General features: G+C 41.6%; 1 protein-coding gene across 2 annotated transcripts in view; it reads left to right on the top strand.

The window, feature by feature from the left end:
* The window catches only part of pcca (propionyl-CoA carboxylase subunit alpha), a 314,348-nt gene that overhangs the window by 99,020 nt on the left and 195,765 nt on the right, over positions 1–19,563 (top strand). For both annotated transcript variants that reach the window (XM_052025829.1, XM_052025830.1), the window contains one exon: positions 16,092–16,223. In XM_052025829.1, coding sequence (XP_051881789.1) covers positions 16,092–16,223 — 132 coding nt within the window. The remainder of the gene's footprint in view (positions 1–16,091; positions 16,224–19,563) is intronic.

Here is a 19,563-nt window from a genome sequence, read left to right on the forward strand (position 1 = left end):
TGGTCAGCATCAGGCCGCCAACTGAAAACTTCCCTGAGTTTTCGACAGACGGCCTGGGACAGACAGCAGCGTTTTCCCTTGTCTTTCCTTGGTGCTGGTGAGTGAGGAGGAGTTGGGGGTGGGGGGAAGAGGGAGAGGTGGGGGAGGGTGTTGAGGATGGCAGTGAGAGAACGAGCTGGGATGGACGGGATTAATTGTCAACCGAGGAGTGAGATAGGGAGCAACATACAAAGGAGCTGGAGGAACTCAGCAGGTCAGGCAGCATCTATGGAGGGAAATGGACAGTCGACATTTCAGGTCGAGACCCTTCATCGGGACTGGAAAGAAAGAGGGGGAGATAGCCTGTATAAAAAAGGTGGAGGGAGGGGGTGGAGCAAGAGCTGGCAGGTGATAGGTGGATCCAGGTGAGGGTGAGATAGGCAGATGGGGGTGGCGGGGGGGGGGGGGGGCGAGAGTGGGAGTGATGTAAGAAGCTGTTCACTTTAGAAATGGGTAATTATTTAAGTGGAGAAACCAAGATAGAGAGGAAGGGCTACCTGTAGCATGACAGGAAGGAGTGGTGGGATCCAAGAGAGACTCGGGGGTGAGGAGTAAGGATGGTGTGCTGAGAAGATGGGAGAAGGTTAGGGTTTGGGGGTACTGAAAGAGCGGAGGTTTGGGGTGTGGAGGACTGAGGGTAAGAGAGTTTTGGGCTGGACAGGAAAGGAGGAGCAGTGGGTGAGGATATATGTGCCTGACCCCATCTGTGGGACTGTGTGTGTGTGTGCGTGCATTGGCAGTGTCTTCATCTGTGTACACACTGATATATGCAACAGAGCCTGGTCTTTGGGACTGGTCAAGCGAGACCAGGTTCTGCTCCCACTGGGCCAAGATTCAGACATCTTCGACTTAGACATCTTCTAAGTCAAAGTCGAGTTTATTGTCCTATTGTCATAAGCACAAGTACATGTGTGCACAGATGCAATGAGAAACTTACTTGCAGCAGCATCACAGGCACATAGCATCAGATACACAACATTCACAAGAAAAGCATAAATTATACAAGAAAGAACACAATTAGAGCAAAAAAACAAAGTTCATTATAGTGCAAAGTGGTCATAGTGTTGCTGTACTGAGGTAGTGATTAGGATTGTGCAGGTTGGTTCAAAAACCGAATGGTTGAAGGGAAGTAGCTGTTCCTGAACCTGGTGGTGTGGGACTTCAAGCTTCTGTACCTCCTGCCTGATGGTAGCTACGAGAAGTTGGCACGGCCCAGATGGTGGAGATCTTTGATGATGGATGTTGCCTGCTAGATACTACCAATGGTGGGGAGGGATCTGCCAGTGATGTATTGTGCTGAGTCCTTTTGTTCCAAACCACTGAGAATCTCGAGTTCTTTCAAGAGCATGAGGAAGCCCAGTGAAAACAACAGAAGGAGTGCAACACCCACATCTGCCTCACCAAGTGTCTCCTACCTTGCCTTTGGCAGAGTCAGTGGGTCCCACATTGGCCTCATCAGGCACCACAGAATTGGGGTAGAACCAAGTTATCCTTGACCCTGGAGGGACAGCCGAAGAGAGAGAATCAGGTTTATTATTGCTGACATATGACATGAAATTTGTTGTTTTGCGACAGCAGTACAGTGCAAAGACATAGAATTACTATAAATTACAAAAATAGATAAATAGTGCAAAAAAAGGAATAAGGAGGTAGTCGTCGTGGATTCATGGATCATTCAGAAATCTGAAGGTGGAGGAGAAGAAGCTGTTCTTGAATCATTCAGTTTGGATCTTCAAGCTCCTGTACCTCCTCTCCAATAGTAGTAATGAGAAGAGGGCATGTCCTGGATGGTGAAGGTCCTTAATGATAGATGCCACCTTCGTGAGGTGCCGCCTCTTGAAGAAGTTGGCAGATAGTAAGGGCAGTGGATTTCCTTTCTTGAAGGATGTTAGTGAACCCAGATGTATTTTTATGACAATCTGATAATGTTATTAGTGAGATGGTTTAATTCCAGATGATTTAATTAACTGAATTTAAATTCCCCACACACTTTGGTAGGATTTGAACTCTAATGTCTGGATTATTAGTTCAGACTCTGGATTCCTAGTCCAATCCCTTAATTTCTACACCCACGGTATATAGGAACTGAAAGAAAAGATTTTTTTTCCTCTTCTGTCACTATAAACATCAAGAACACCAAAAGACTGTCTTAAACTGAACACCCTTCCGCAGAGCTGGCTCTCCAGATGTGACTACTAACATTGTGGTTTTGGGACTATAAAGTGTAGCAGGGTGAAGCACAAAGTCTGCACTGTCCAAAATAACATGCTGCTGTCTATCCAGAGTCCTCTTTACCCTTTCTTCTCTTGCTAAGCAATTTTTAAACCTGCCTCAGTGGCCCAAGGCTCCTCCTTGTTATTTGTTGAAATGTTATTGCAGACAAAATGTAATCGTTAACCGTAACTTCTCATCATGGCTTATTTTCCTGTCTCTCCCCACCCCCACCAACCCCATGAACCTCATCTTTCCACACTTCAGCCCCGCACCAATCTGATTTCCCCTAAGGATGCCGTGTCCTAAACTGGACGGAATAGTGGCGCAGACAGTAGGCAGGTTCTCTGCCTGTTGGATTGATGACTAATTTCCTCAAAAATCTTTCATCTTGAAATTTATAGCTTCCACATCTTGTTTGGACCAGTAAGTTTCCATCTTGCTCCCTAATGAGTGCAGATCAAAGGACAAAAACCATAAGCATCAAACTGTTTAACACCCTGATTCCCAAAATGCAGTTACACTGTACTTTTACTGTTGACGACTTATTCTTCCAAAGTGTCAAGCACAAAATATTAATTAGAACAAATATAGTTGTAAACTCTGGTCGAGACATGTCACAGTGTTGCAGTGGAAGGTCTGCAAGCCACCTGATGTTGGCAGTGCATTTATAGCAAGAGTTTTGATCAAATTAAATGAGAAACTGACAGTTACATATTTAAGGTGATTGTTAAAAGAACCAGAGGGACTTTAGTGACTTCCGCACCAAGTTGTGATCTGTAATGTGTTGCCTGAAAGAGCAATGAAGCAGATTTGATTGAAAGTTTCAAAAGGGAATTGGATAAATCTTTTCAAAGAAATTGTTTGCTATAAGGAATAGGCAGGGGAAATTGGAATGTGAGTTAATGTGAGAGTTCTTCCAAAGGGCCAGCATAGACACGGGCAAGAATGATCTCTAAGATCTGCAAGCTGTTGACTATTCTTTGGACACATCTTTTATTACTGTAGGCTACTCTGTGGTGGCAGTGTTGAGATTTCAGGCATCTTCTATTATTAATTTATTGCTTCATGTGTTTCAACACTTCCCTACTGCAGAACTAACTTCTGCTGAACTGGTTAATACCAGCATGCATCTCTGTGTCCTTGCTTAGCCTCTGATGGGGCTTGAGATGTGTCAGATAGGGTCACTTAGTACTAAGTGTGAAATTTGGAAGCATTGTAGACATATGTAATAGAAAGCTGATGAAATTAGTAAAAATTTCTTTTTAACAGCAAGCATCCAGACAAGACTGGAAGTACGGAGCAAGTACTTTTGAAATTTTCCATCTATAACTTCTGAAAACCAACATTATTGTTTGGATTTAGAAAATGCACATTAATATGGTATCTTTTGCACACTTTTCAGATTGTCACCAACTCTTCTACAGCTGTTGAAATACTTTTTGACTTTTTGCTGTGATGTAGGAAACATGGCAGCCAGTTTGTGCACAGCACACTCTCTCCATCAGTGATGTTATAATGATAAGATAATATATTTCAGTAACATTGCTTGAGGCCTAAATATTGGACAGGAAATTGCAGGAGCTTCCACGCAGTTCTTCATAACAGTGCTCGGGGATGTCTTACTTCCACTTGACAAAGCAGGTGGGGCCTCAGTTTAACACCTCATGCAAATGATGGAGGCTCTGACAGTGTGCTGTTCGCTCATCAGTGCAGCAAAGTGTCAGTGTCGCTTTTTAGGCTCAAGTCTTTTTTCATGTAACTGGAACCCACAACCCTCTGATCCAGGCCAGAGCATGACCTAATTGAGTGAAGCTCACCCCCAAGACATAACTATGGCAGACAACCAGCCAGATATCATTCTAATTTCCCTTGTCCAGCAATATTTGGGGAAAGTCCCATTTCTGACATGGCTGCAAATGGGGAAGCAGCCCAAATTAGGATTGGGATGGCACCTTTCAGTCAACATAGACATTGTCTTAATTTCTACATTTATTCAGCCACATCACTCACCACACCCCCACCCTTCACCCCCAACAGCTCTGCTTTAAATTGAAATGACAAGTGGGAGCCAGCTCATGCTTTTAAAGCTCTATTTGTTCCAGTGTCAAGAAAACTTCAGCAAATGTAAGACATTTCTTAGGCCACTGCATTCGTAGTCTCTTTTGCTTGTGAAATCTTGCTATCAGTGGAATTGTTACCTGGGGCAGCTTGAAACTGTAAAAACCAGAGTGTAAGTGAGAAAGTAGTCCTTGTCCTGGAGCAGTGAATCAGGAGTTTTGTTATCTGTGTGTGCAGTTGTGCCCCAGTTGGTGCAAGAATTGGTTTCTAAGAGGAGAACTGGAGTTCCTGTCAGTGTTCTGGGCCAATGTTTATCTCTCGACTTGCATCACTGAAACAGATTATCTGGTCATTATCACTTTATTGCTTTGGGAGCTTGCTGTGCAGAAATTGGCTGCCACCTCTCCTGCACTACATAATTACATTGGCTGCGAAAGGTGCTATAGTAATGCAAGCCTTATTTTTAAGTCTAGGATACTAATTTTGAATAGAAACAGAGCGAGTGGTAATGGTAATGCACTGAAGAGTTTACAAAAATAATGAGATCACTCAAAACAAACATAATTTCAGTAGTGTTTGGAAGTCAAATTCATTTGATTTTGTTTTGTTGTGGGCTACAATTCAAACTAACAGATGGAGATGCAGTGCTTCTGCTGCAGAGCATGAACCAGTTTCTATATCTTGCAGACCCTTGGGAATGTGGCCAGCAAGAAGAGGTACGACTTGTTATTTGCATGTTTTGTCAGTGCAGTTCTTGAAAGACTACATAAGGCTGCAGTGATGCAGGTCACTACTTGTTCCAATGTGGTGTGAAGTTGGCAGAAAGTTTAGGACTGAGTCAGAGTTCCAGTATGTCTGAGCTTGAGTAATAAATGGCATCTGCTTTTAATTAGCAGTTTATATCTGTTCTAAATGAGTTGCATTTCAACAAGGTTGAAGATATTAAGACAAACAAGCTAAACAGAGACAGTTAATGAAGTGACGGTAACTGTTGTCCAGCACAGCTAGGCATATGGCAAGGTGTTAAAAGCTTGATTAATTATTTGGAGTCTACTGTCTGTGATGCCCTCTCTCTTATTAGCTTTCAAATGCATTTTCAGAATTATGCGCAAAGACCTGTAGTGATTAAATTTTGACTGCTCCAACTCTTAGTTTCATCCTTTGTTTAATCTAAAACACAAGTGCGTTCTGCAAGAACTTGGCATTGTCTGGAAAAGAGAATAGCTCCTTGTGTGCAATGTGTTTTGCAAGAGGAGCTATTTGGAATCAGTAGAATCTTGCAGCACAGGAGGAAGCTCTTTGGTCCATCGTGCCCGTACTAACTCTATGAAAGATCTCTCCAGTTAGTTCACTTCCATGCTCTTTCCACGTGACCTGCAAACTTCTTTTAAAGTATTTATCAAACTGTGAAAGTTCCAATTGAATTTCATTCCAGCATCCTTTGAAGCAATTCATTCCTAATCCTTGTAATTTGTGGAGTAAAAACATGCTCCCCATTTTGCCTTATAATCAGTGAATACAAGAGCCTGAATGATGCTAGATTTTGTGAACTTTTCTTCCAAACACAATTTTGAAAGGTTTTCCACAAAGTTTATTGAGCACCCTGGTCTTCATGTCTAGTTGATGTTTATTGAATTTGGATTGAGATACATTGTTGATTAGTGATATGATACATTGATATCCATCAAGTGCAACATATTTGTTTTCCTGTTAATTTCCTAGTGGAATTTGTGTGATATATATTCATATTTTGTTGCTCTGGTGACTTGCAGGTTGCTTCTTGATGGTAGGTTGCAGATTTGATAACATTCATTGTGGGTTAATATGTCGAACTTCCTACCTGAACTCCATCAAGCATTTGAAGGATCCTCCACTTGGCTACATAAGTTAATAGCTTTGCTTAAAGTTTCTCAACATTGAATGCTTGCTTTATTTGCTCTATTCCTCTGTGACAAATAAAGCAAGGCATCTTGTATACCATACAAAATTAAAATAAATTGCTAATATGCTTATTGGATGCTTATCTGTGATTTAAATCTAAAACATTAAAAGTAACTACTAAAATTCCACAAAGAACATTTTAAGAGAAGGACTGAATGACAACGGTAAAATTTACACCAACACTATATTGTACTATGATTGCACTGAGGGAGTGGTGTCAAAGGTGTGCTGCTTCTTACTTTAAGTTTTTTGTCACCTAAAACTTAACCTGGATTTTAAGCAGGGATTTTATTTTGCTCTTTCATCAAAGTGAGTTTATTTGATGTGCTTTGCAAATCAGCGTATGACAAGTTGCAGTTGTGTTCATTGAGTAAGTTGCACTAAAAAGTTTAAATAAAGCATCGAGCAGCAAAAACACAGGCCATTCAGCCCAAAAAACAAACTGCTGGAGGAACTCAGCGGATCAGGCAGCATCTGCAGAGGCAGAGGGATGGTCGATGTTTTGGGTCAGCACCCTACACTGATACGTGTGCTTCACATGAACTCCTGCCACTTTTTTTCATCTCCTCCCATCACCATCTCCTTCCCTTCCTTCTTCCTCATCTATTTATCCATATTGCCCTGAAAGATCTCTGCTCAACCACTCCCTGTGGAAGCTAATTCCATATTCTTGCCTCTCTCTGGTAAAGAGCCCATGACAGAATTTCTGTTTCACTTAAATTTAGGGCCTGTAATTTTCATCTCTGCAGTAAGTGGAAACATCTTCTCCTTGTTCAACCTGTTGCAAGCCCTTCATAATTTGATGGCCACTTTCACAACGCCTCCAGCACGATTTTTCAAGGAAAGACCTACAACTTCATTCATTCATTCTGAATAGCTGTAACATTTCAGTCTGGTGGCATCCTTACACAGTTTTACACCTTCTCCAGTGCCTCTGTATTCTTTTTTTATACTATTGAGACCTGAAAAGAGCACAGAAATACTGCATGAGAGACAGGGTGGTATTGTGGATGAGATTAACAAATAGTTCATTACTTGGACCTAGTATCGAAGCTGATTAGATTGATGAGATGAAGACCTCTGGTCTTTGTTGACTGTAAGTATATCTGTTGAAAAATTAAAAAAAAATGTCATTAGCCTATTGGCCATTGATTTTTAGCACAAAGCTGCCTGGAAATTTCTCACATGGTTACTAAAACAGTGATCTCACTCAGAAATTGTAAGAGGACTGGTGTTAAAATTGGCACAATCACACTGGGTTGTAGGACTACTGCATTTTGTGAAAGTCAAGTTTATTGTCATATGCACAGGTTCAATGGAAAAACTTAATTGCAGCAGCATCATGGGTACATAGCATCAGATAAACAGCATTCACAAGAAAAACATAAATGATAAATTATACACAATTTTTACAAGAAAGAACACAATTAGAACAAAAAAGACAAAGTCCATTTTAGTGCAAAGTGGTCATAGTGTTGCTAAACTGTAGTGATGAAGGTTTTGCCGGTTGGTTCAAGAAATGAATGGATGAAGGAAGGTAGCTGTTCTTGAGATTAGAGTTAGGGTATTACTGAGCAAAGTGAGAGGGATACCTGCTTTGCATCAAGCCCTGCTTTGCAGTGGTCTCCTGCCCTATTCACTGACAGAGGTTGTTACTGACCTTTAATCCTGTTCTCACAGGATGTGCAATGTGGGGTCATCAGATAATATCTGGATGGGAAGCCTTTCTGAAGTTTTGTACGGGAGGTGCTGTGTTTAATTGTATTGCCAACCAGGCACAGATGTCATTAAATTTTAAAATGCATAGCACAAATGTTTCAAAAGAAGAATTCCCCCACAATTTTTTGACTGGCTTGAAAGAAAGTTTACATTAACAGATGGCTCTGTGCCCTCGGGATGTCCCAACCGATGAGTTACTTTTGAAATATACCCTGTGCTTTGATGCAGAAATTGTGGCTGCTGACGTGCACAGCAAACTCCCAGAAACTGCCCTTGTCATTATGTTTTAATTTAAATAAATACTCTAGACTACCTAAAATGGGCTTGCATTTCCAAACCAATTTTCACAACTTCAGGGCTTTCCAAAGCCCTATGCAACATTGAAATATTTTTGAAGTGTAGGTACTCTTGTAATGTAGGAAACACAGCAGCCAATTTGTTTGCAGTAAGCTTCCACAAACAGTAATGCAATAATGATCAGAAAACCTGTTTTGGAGTGTTGGTTGAGGGAAGAATGTTGACTAGGAAGCTGCAAGAAATTCTCCTGCTCAGCTTCAAAGTAATGGGTTATTTTGCATCTACCGGTGGAGAGGTGTGGCCTAGGGTTTAATGTCTATCTGAAGCAGGATTTGAACCCACAACCATTAGACTCAAACTAGAGTGCAGCCTGCTTGCAGGTTGGACACGTTTGTCCAAAGGAGACAGTGTTGTCATCCACCACAAGCATAGAGATGAACTCTGCCAAAGTTATCTATTGTTAATATTTACGATAATATTTGCACATTGATTCCAGGCTCACCAATGAGTTAGACTGTTAAGGCTGGCAGATTTCATTCCCTATTTGTGTTATTACAATAATTCAGTAATTTCATGGTCATCATTGCTGATTAAAATTACTCATTTCAAAATTTGGTTAATTATTTGAATGGCTTGGCTGGCCTGGGACTTGAACTCTTGCATCTGGGTTGCTTGTCCAGTAGTTTAATTACAATGCTACTGCAACCATTTACATAAATGCAAAATTACTCCTTTTTGGCAAAAGCAACACTTGTGATATAGCGAGAGCAACTGCTATCTTTGTTATTAAAAAAAGATACTTTATTTCACAGAAAAAATTCAATTGAATTAATTGCACATGCAGTAAATGCATACACAGATAATATTTTACATATTGACTGCTGATAAGTGTACTTTTTGAATAGCACCACATAAGTTATACCTTCTTGTACATTGTATGAAGGTTGTCTGCATTCCCTAACCAAGATTAACCCCTCAGTTATCATATTACATTGCGAGAAACTGTAGAAAGTTGTGGACACCCACATCATGGAAACCAGCCTCCCCTTTGTGGACTCTGTCTACACTTCTCACTGCTTCGGTAAAACAGCCAGCATAATCAAAGACCCCACCCACCCCGGATATTCTCTCTTTTCCCCCCCTCCCATTGGGCAGAAAATACAAAAGCCTGAAAGCATGTACCAGCAGGCTCAATCCTGCTGTTTTAAAACTATTGAATGGTCCCGTAGTACGATAGGTCAGGACTGAATTCCTTTCCTCCCACAGATGCTGCCCGACCCGCTGAGTTCCTCCAGCAGATGGTTTATTGCTCCAGATTCCAGGGTCTTCAGTCTCCAGACATGGATAGTTCCTCCGTCAGACAGACCAAGGCCTCTCACTAAGTTGATGGTCTTCCAACACAACTGATGCCTGTCTGAGTAACTGTCCATGGATCACAGAGCCCTCTGTTATCAACTGTTGGGGGTGAACCGCAACAGTTAGCTGTGCATCTCTCTGTACTGAGGAGCATTCCAGCAGCTGGTGGCTGATGATAGAATAGTACAGTACTGGCCCTTCGGCCCATGATAAATGGTCACCAACTTGGTTACTGCTTTTAGATTGAATGAAAAAGACTCCCTGATCCCTGTTCAAGCCACAAATGTCAGTGAGCTTTTGGAGGATTATCTCATTGTTGCCATTTCTTTGTAGACTTGATGTTTGACTTTATCTTTTTGTAATCAGCACCTATATCCATTTCCTATAGTTAATTGATTTGAGAGAGGGGGGGGGGAGGTTGTACTAAACACCTGCATTCCTTTTCCATTGTGCTATCAGTGGTGTAGAATTGTTGACATTAACATTAACGAGCAATCCTTAGCTGCTTTAAAGCAACCATTCTGTTTCAGAAATGCCAGCAATAAAATTTGCAGCTGAAAAGAGCCATTCCTGGTTTCTCCTGTTTACCAGGCAAATCAACGCATTGCTCCAAGCATGCCCCAAGCAACACCACCACCAAGGGAGCAGAAAGCTTTTTTGTATTTTCTACAAAATTCCTTTCATCTCCTTGAATCCTTTGCCTCAACCCTTCCCCACCCCTGAAAAGAGGCTAGTGTTTGGGGAAAGAATACTGAGCTCTTTCCAACCTCTACCCCTGTCCCATACATCTCCAGTCGCACCTGAACCAGAATTTTCACTTGTAAGACCATCCTGCAAGTCTCTGTTTTTTAAAGTCCAAGTTATTTATTTCAAAAAGAACATTATGAAAGGGACAGATTGTGGGAGCTTGCCATGTGCAATTGGGTGCTGCATTTTCCTACAGAAATATCCATTGATACAGCTCTTTTAACTTGCTGAATGTCCCAAGCTGTTTTAGCAGAGATAATCAAATAACAGGTAAATGATGAGTCACATAAGGAGACGATAGGGCAAAAAACAAACTGCTAGAGGAACTCAGTGGAGCAGGCAGCATCTGTAGAGGGAAAGGGATAGTCGCTGTTTCAGTTCGAGACTCAGCATCAAGAGTAGTGAGGGAAGATAGTGAGTATAAAGAGGTAGGGGGAGGGGTGAGATGGGCTGGTAAATTAGTTTATTATGTCACCTACCGAGGTACAGTGAAAGACTTGTCTTGTATATTGTTCATACAGATCAATTCATTACACAGTGTATTGAGGTAGTACAAGGTAAAACAATAACAGAATGCAGAATAAAGTGTAACAGCTACAGAGAAAGTGCAGTTCAGGTCGACAATAAGGTGTAAGGTCATAATGAGGTAGATTGTAAGGTCAAGAGTCCATTTTATCGTACTAGGGGACGCTTCAATAGTCTTATAACAGTGGGATAGAAGTTGTCCTTGAACCTGGTGGTATGTGCTTTTAGGCTTTTGTATCTTCTGCCTTATGGGAGGGGGGAGAAGAGAGTATGTCCGGGGTGGAAGGGGGTCTTTGATTATGCTGGCTGCTTTACTGAGACAGTGAGAAGTGTAGACACCACTGAGTCCTTGGAGGGGAGGCTGGTTTCGTGATGTGCTGGGTTGTGCCCACAGCTCTCTGCAGTTTCTTGCGGTCATGGCAGGCGATAGGTGGAGCCAGGTGAGGAGGGGGCTGGGGGTGAGGGGTGGAGCTGGGAGTTAGCCGCTGGTGGGAAATAGGTAGAGATAGATGAGGAGAGAGCAAGGAAAGGGGGTAGATGGAGCTAGATGACAAAAGACTGCAGGTATTGGAATCTGCAGCATCAATGAATCTGCTGGTGGACCTCAGCGAGTATCATCTGTGGGGTGAGAGGAGTTGTCGAGTTCCTCTAGCAGATTGTTTATTGTACGATAAGATGGACTCTTGACCTTACAATCTACCTCATTATGACCTTACACCTTATTGTCGACCTGAACTGCACTTTCTCTGTAGCTGTTACACTTTATTCTGCATTCTGTTATTGTTTTACCTTGTACTACCTCAATACACTGTGTAATGAATTGATCTGTATGAATGGACAGTTGAGCAATAGATTGGCCAAACCTAGAGACCACTCTAGGGTCAAAGTAGAAGTTGGGAAGAGAGTTAGTTTTAATTGGACAGGCAGATCCGGCTTGAGTACGTTGGAATTGAAGCTTGGCAGGTAAAACTGCAACAGGAAGCCTTTACCCAAAGTTTAGGCATATTCCCATTTGGAAGAAGGTGGGGGAGTGAAAGCTAGTGCTCACAGGTGACCCCCAAAAAATTAGAGAGTAAAACAGAGCAGAAAAGACAGATGTCAGGTTGTTAGCACAGGTAGAAACCAGGCTGATTACAGGATGTTCAGGTGGGAAGTTTAGAAGGAAACAAAAAAGTCCAGGTAATGACTGGGTAAAAACATAAAAGGCAATGCAAAAATATTCTGCAGGTGTGTGAAGAGGAAAGTGTTGTATGATGAGAGTGGATTGAGTTAGATATTAAAAAAAAGAATTTACTCCTGGAAGCAGAGGATTTAGTGTGGAACAAAGCACGCCATTTACATCAGTTTTCACCAAGAAGGGAAAAGCTTAGTGAAGGAGGAAGTCGTTGAGATTCTAGATGGGCTAAAAATTGAAAGAGGAGCTACTAGAAAGGTGAGCTGCTCTTCAAGTGGCTAGACCACCTGATCCAGATGGGATCTGGGGTTGCAGGAGGAAGTAAGGGAATAAAGTATAGTGGCCCTGGTCAAAATATCCCAAACATCTATATAAAAAAAAGATTCCGGTTTGGTGGGTAAGGAGCAGAAAAATGTAAATGTTACACCCTTGCTCAAAAAAAGGGAATATGGATAAACCACGTGACTGCAGACCAGTCAGTTTAACCTTGATGGTGGAGAGAGTTCTAGAGCCAATAATCAGGGACATGAATGGTCACCTGGACAAGAATGGATTGATTAGAAGCCAGCATGGACTCATCAAAGGCAAATCATGTCAAACTAACTCTAGGTGTTTGATAAAGTAGCAGAGAGGGTTGATGAGGGAAATGAAGTTGAATATGGATTTCCAAAAAGCATTGATGAGATGCCAAATCAAGGGCATGTCATCAAGATTGAAGGCTGCATGTATTCAAAAAAATTGGGTCATTAATAGAAAGACAAGAAAAGAGAGGTTGTTTCACGGACAGGAGGGAAGCGCACGATGGAGTTCCTAGTTCCTATATATTTTTTAATATATATCAATTATTTGGACTTGGGTGTACAATGTGCAATTTCCAAATTTGCAGATGACAGAAAATGTTGAAGTATAATGAACTGTACTGAGGATAATGATGGATTTCAGGTAGATATAGACGGGCTGATAGGGTGGGTAGATTGGGAGGCAGATGAAATGGAGACACAAGAGACTGCAGATGCTGGAATCTGGAGCAAAAAACAAAATGCTGAAGGAACTCAGCGGGTCAGGCAGCATCTGTGGAGGGAAGTGGACAGTTGACATTTTGGGTTGAGACCCTTCATCTGCACTAATGTTTTCTCATACTTTCTTATGACACAGGTGGAGGCCTTACAACCCATCAAGTCTATGCTGGCTCTCAGCAGTCCCATTAATCAATTTCCTCCATTTAATTTTCTCTTGAAGGTCCATGAACTCCATCCCGATTCTCCTATTACCTACCTACGCCAAGGGGTAATTTGTAGTAACGAGTGAACCTACTGCAACATCTCTGGGATGTGGGAGGAAACCCAGGTACCTGGGGGAAACCTATGTAATCTCAGGGAGAACTTGCAAACTCCATGCGGACAGCACCTGAGGTCAGAATTGAGCCGGGTCTCTGGAGTGAGGCATTGGCAGTACCTGCTGTGTAACTCTCATTGCTGAGGAAAATGTGAAGTTGTTATATTTTGAAGGAAGAATGTGAGGAGGTGATAGACACTAGAGTGCACATTCTAAAAGGGATCAGAGCGATCTGGGGTCTATATGCCTAGATTGTTGAAAGTGGCAGGCTAGCTTGAGAAAGTGGTTGGCAAGGAAGAGTCTTTGACCACTGGTTCAGTCATAGCTAGTGTCGAGTTCTGTGTGCTGCACTTGAGGGAGTATATAAAGGCTTTGGAAGGGGCGCAGAAGAGATTTACTGAACTTATTACAGGGATGATGGACTTCAATTATGTGGCTAGACAGGAGAAGCTGGAGTTCTCCTTGGAACAAAGAAGGTTGAGAGGAAATCTAAGAGGCATTTAAAATTATGAAAGGTGTAGATAGTGAGAAATGGTTTCCATTGGTGGAGGGGTCAACAACTAGGGGCAAGGAATGAAGACGATTGACAAAAGAACCGAAAATGACATGATAAAGGTTTTATACACCGAGTTGTTACATTCTGTATGATGCGATGTGCCTGTGATGCTGCTGCAAGTAAGTTTTACATTGCACCTGTGCACACATGGACTTGTGCTTATGACAATAAACTCAACTTTGATTGTAGTACCCTTTCAGGGGCGTTAGTGGAGCAGATTCAGCTGTAGAAGGAGCTGGGTAAATATCTGAAAGGATAGAAATTGCCAAACCATGGAGAAAGGTCATGGGTTGGGACTTGCTCAATTGCTCTTTCATCGAGCTGGTACTGACTCAACAGGCAGAATGAACTCCTTCTGTGCTGTAACCATTCTGTGAGTTTGTGTTTGCATGATGCAGTGATAATCATGTTGATGAATATTCATAGCAGTCAATCCCTGTTGATAAATCATCAACAGAGCCAGAAATGAAGAGAGGAAATCCCCAGTTGCTGAGAGCTCCAGTCTAAAGTCATCCGTTCCTCGTGAGTGTGTTACATTTATAATGTCTCAAGCTATCGCAAGGATTTATTTTGGATCACTCAGAATTGTAATGATTTTTGAAGCAGGATGAATTGTATTGGTGGTTTTAAAGTCAGAGATTACTTTCAGCCCATTCATTTAACTCAACATACCAACTAGATTAAAGCCTGCTTCCAACCAAACTTGCTTAAATGTGCAAACAAGTATGACCTTTGAGTGTTGCTGTCCTATGTCACAACTCTCAATGCACTACACTGAAGAAATTGATGTATTTATGCAAATTGTTGATGATGCTCTAACATATTGTGGGTGTAATTGCTTATTCATTGCTAAAAAGGGTGTTCTGGTTTGTATATTACATTTCCACCTCCCACCGTCCCCACTCCCACCACCCACCTTCTGTTCTGACTTACACATTTTAACTTGTCAACTTTTTTTTGCTTTTATATCCTGGAGAACACAGAGTTTTATATTGGTCATTGGATCTTCCACGGTAACACCAGCATGGTGCTGTAACAAGAAGAGTACATTTGTGTAGTGCCATTCGCAACTCAGGCTGGTCTAAAAGCCAGCAAAGTACTTTGTAGTGTAGTACCTCTTCCATTGTAGGAAATTACTAAGCCAATTTATGCACAGCATGCTCCCTCAAATAAAAATGTGATGGTAACGAGTTCATCTTCTTGTGATTTTGGCTGAGTGTTTAAATATTAGCCAGGACAGTCGGGTAACTTGCTTTCTCATCTTCAGAATGAAGCATGGGCCCTTGTATATACATCTTAGGTGGGGCTGGGGGTTTCCTTGTTCAACAAATTATCAGAAAGGTGGCAACCCCAGTTATAGAACATAGAACAATTACAGCATAATTCAGGCCTTTTGGCCCACAAAGCTGTGCTGAACATGTCCCTACATGTAGCGTAGCACTTAGTGCTGCACTGAGAGTGTCGTCTAGACATTGTGTACATGTCTTTGGTGGGACTTGAGCCCACAACCTTCTGATGGGGTGCTATTTTTTGAAAATCTTGGCTTCTTTGTTTCCTTCATATGCACCAGATTTTATACTGATGGCACTTGCATCTTGGGTCAGCCCTCATTACTTTAAATGTTTTTGCAAAACCCTTTAGGTTTTGGCCTCGCTGTGCTTTTGCAGCATTATGTTACTGTGATGTATGTGAAATAAGAGCAGTTCCTGACAGAACCAGGAGAGTTCTTCAAGGATTTTGGACTCTTGGTTACTCCATGCTGTTTTATCACCATTGGGAATGTCTCTCACCAGCCAGCCTGATGCCAGCTCGACTGTTTTTGACACAGGGCAGCTTTGCAAAATTTGGGATGTGCTCCTTTCTGTTCAATGCTTGTGCCAGAGCTAAAAGATAAGAAAGAGAATGTTGAACATGTACTTGCAACCTTTTCAGATTTGTTTGTTTGTATATAGTTACTTCAGCAGAAAAGCTGATTTAACATTTATGGTTGAGGGATTGTGGACTTTAATGATGGTTATCTTTCGGATTTTACACTTACTCATAAAGCATTGCAAACCTATGTGGAGGAACACCACCACTGAGGGAAGGTATGTTACTAAAGTAAATCTATGACCTTAATTATCTCTGCAGGCTGCTGAAGGTGTCACCTTCATTGGACCTGACACGCATGCTATTCAAGCCATGGGTGACAAGATTGAAAGCAAGTTAATAGCCAAGAATGCAAAAGTCAACACCATCCCTGGTTATGATGGAGTGGTCAAGGTGAGACAGCTGGAGTATTGTTGGATTAGTCTAGCACTGATACAGTTCCGTGTCATTCAGTTATCTAATAAATAGAATTATGGAGCACAGCAGGAGACCATTCAGTCTATTTAGTCCAGCTTTTCTGATATTTTCCTGTAGCATACAATTTTTCTTTGAAATCCAATCGTGTTTGAAGGTTGCCATTGAATCTGTTTTCCCCATGCTTTCATGGTGTGTTGAAGATAACAACTCAATGTGTAGCAATGTTTCTCAGCTTCATTTTCCTGGGCATTTTGCTAATTATCATAAACCCAGTGTTTTTTTGGTGACTGACCCTACTACTGTAAACAGTTTAACCTCATCTACTTTTTTTAAAATCCTTCACAAACTTGGACCCCTTAACCTTCTCTGCTGGAAGGAGAACATCCCCTGAACCTTCATTCCCTCCACCACCAACAAACTGTAGCTGCTTTGCCACCTATAAAATGCACTTCAGTTCTCAGTTGGGCTATGCTGAACCTTCCACCCCTGTGAACTCCAGCACCAAGAAGAACAAAGGCAGCAGGTGAGTGGGAACACCATCCTCAACCTGTTGCCCTCTTGAGTCGTATACCATCCTGACTTGGGAGAATGTCGCTGGTCTTTCACCATCACTGGGTGTAAACCCTGGAGCTGTGGCAACATCATGGAGCACCTTCACTAGAAGGTCTGCAACTGGTTAAGAAGGTGGCTCACCTTAGCCTTCTCAAGGGCATTTAAGGATGGGCAATAAATGCTGGTATAGCCAGTGATGCCTGAATCCCAAAAGATAAATATATTGTAGAAAACTTCTTCAATCTCATGAGTAACTGAGTCACGGGGTCATTCAAGGAACTCCCTTATGCAGCCTCTCCCATTTTTTCAAACTGTGTTGACCACACTATAACACTGTATTCCCACTGAGGGCTGAATAGTAATTTATAAAAGTTTTGACATAATAAACAGGTTTTTACATCTTTAATATAGGTCATAAGTATTAGTGGGTTAACAGAGATAAAACTTGGTCCCAACATCAACATCCTGGAGGGTCACCATTGACCAGAAAGTCAACTGGACCAGCTATATAGTGCAGCTCCATCAGTGTTCAAGAAACTTGACACTATCTTGATTGACACCCCATCCATCATCCTAAACATTCATCCTCTCCACTACTGTTACATTATAGCTGTTCCTCTTCAGTTCCTCCTTCTCATTTTTCTGTGTCATCTTCCGTGAAAATAGAAACAAAATATTCATTTAATTCCTCTACCACTTCATTATTCCCCATTATAAGTTCTCTCATCTTTCTGTCAAAGACCATAATTTTTACTCGCTAGTCTTTTTGCATACCTGTTGAAGCTTTTTACAATTTACTTTTACATATCTTGTCAACTTACTCTCATGTTTTATCTTTTCTTTCATCAGTTACTTGGTCCTCATTTGCTGATTTCTAAAATACTCCCAATCCACAGGCTTACTGCTTTTTCCTGTCAACATTATAAGCCTCTTCCTTAGATTTAATAATACCTTTAATTTCTCTTGTCAGGCATGGAGGAACCACTTTTCCTGCTGGGTTTTTGTGGCTTAAATGATTTTTCTTTTGCAAATCATATATTGTTTCTTTAACGCTTCCAATTGCCTCTCCACAGTGATACCTTTGAATGTATTTTCCTAATCAATCATAGCCATCTCTCCCCTCATATCTTTATAGTCCCCATTATTTAAATTTAAGATCTTAATTTTGGAATGAACAATATCACTTTCAAACTCAAAGTAAAGTTCCATCAAATTATGTTTACACTTTCCTAAAGGACCCTTTAACACAAGGTTATCAATTAACTCTCATTACACAATACAAGATCTAAAAGTCTTTTTCCTAGTTGGTTCATTAACATATCAATAGTGTTGTAGATTTGTAGAGTCATACAACAGGGAAACAGATCCTTTGGTCCACTGAATCTGTGCTGGCTATCAAGCTAATCTGACAGTAAACCCATTTTATTCTCTCTACGTTCCCATCAACTACCCTCAGATTCGGTTACATACTTTAGAGCATCTGTTTAACCTAGCAACCTGCATGTCTTTGGGATATGGGAGGAAACTGATGCTCCTGGGGGAAACCCACATGGTCACAGGGAAAAGGTGCAAACTCCACACAGACGGCACCTGAGGTCAGGATTGAACCTGAGCTGCTGCAGCTGGGAGGCACCAGGTCTACTAGGTGTGCCACTGTGTTGTTCTAATCTGGAAAATCACCTTCCATTAATTTGCCCTCCAGTTGATTACCATTCATTTGATTTGTCCTGTCTCTAATGTTGATTAAAGTCTTCCACAATTTCTGTATTGCCCCCATTACCTGCACCTCTACTTTCCTAATTTATGCCATGCCCAATGTTACATCTGCTACTTGATGACCTGTAGATAATTGTCACCATTGTTTTCTGCTTTTGCTGTATTTAGCTCAGTCCAAACTGATTCCAATTCTACCTTGTGATGTGCTTAGCTGGGATCATTCCTCGCCACTGCACTGATCTCCTCCCTTGTTAATGGCGCCACCCAACTTCCTTTTCCTTTTTGCCTATCCTTCGCAAATGTCAAACATCCTTGATCCTTCAGCTCCCAGTTTTGCTACCCTGCAGCTACATTTCTATGATGGCAATTAGATCACACTGTTAATTTATTTCTGTCTGTACTGTTGATTCATTTACCTTGTTTATGCTATGAGCATTTAGATATATTACTTTCAATTTTGGCACTTTTGCCCATTGGTTGCTTACCTTTGTTTCCACTTAATACTTCACCAACATATGCCTCCTGCTTTATCTCTCTTCCTTAGTTCCCCAAAGGTTTCCACTCCCTGTCAGGCTGGTTTAAACCCTCTGCAATAGCCCCAGCAAAAAGAGCTCCTGCAAGGATATTAGTCCCAGTCCTGCCGAAGCAGAAACCATTGATTTGGACGGGTCCTACCTGCACCTGAAATGGTCCTAGTACTTCAGAAATCTAAAGCCTTCCCTCCTGCTTCATCTGTCCAGAACTGCATTTATTCGCTATGTTCTCTTTTTGTTGTGCTTTTTAGAAAATAGCACTAGAAGTAATCCTGATGTTATCAACTTCTACTGCCCCTGCCTCGGTAAAGCAGCCAACATAATCAAAGACCCCCACCCCCTCCGGACATTCTCTCTTCTCCCCCCCTCCCATCAGGCAGAATATACAAAAGCTTGAAAGCACGTACCACCAGGCTCAAGGACAGCTTCTATCCTGCAGTTATAAGACTATTGAACGGTCCTCCTGTACAATAAGATGGGATCTTGACCTCACATTCTCCCTCGTCATGGCCTTG

The sequence above is a fragment of the Pristis pectinata genome, chromosome 11, assembly GCF_009764475.1.
Source record: "Pristis pectinata isolate sPriPec2 chromosome 11, sPriPec2.1.pri, whole genome shotgun sequence".
Taxonomy (NCBI): domain Eukaryota; kingdom Metazoa; phylum Chordata; class Chondrichthyes; order Rhinopristiformes; family Pristidae; genus Pristis; species Pristis pectinata.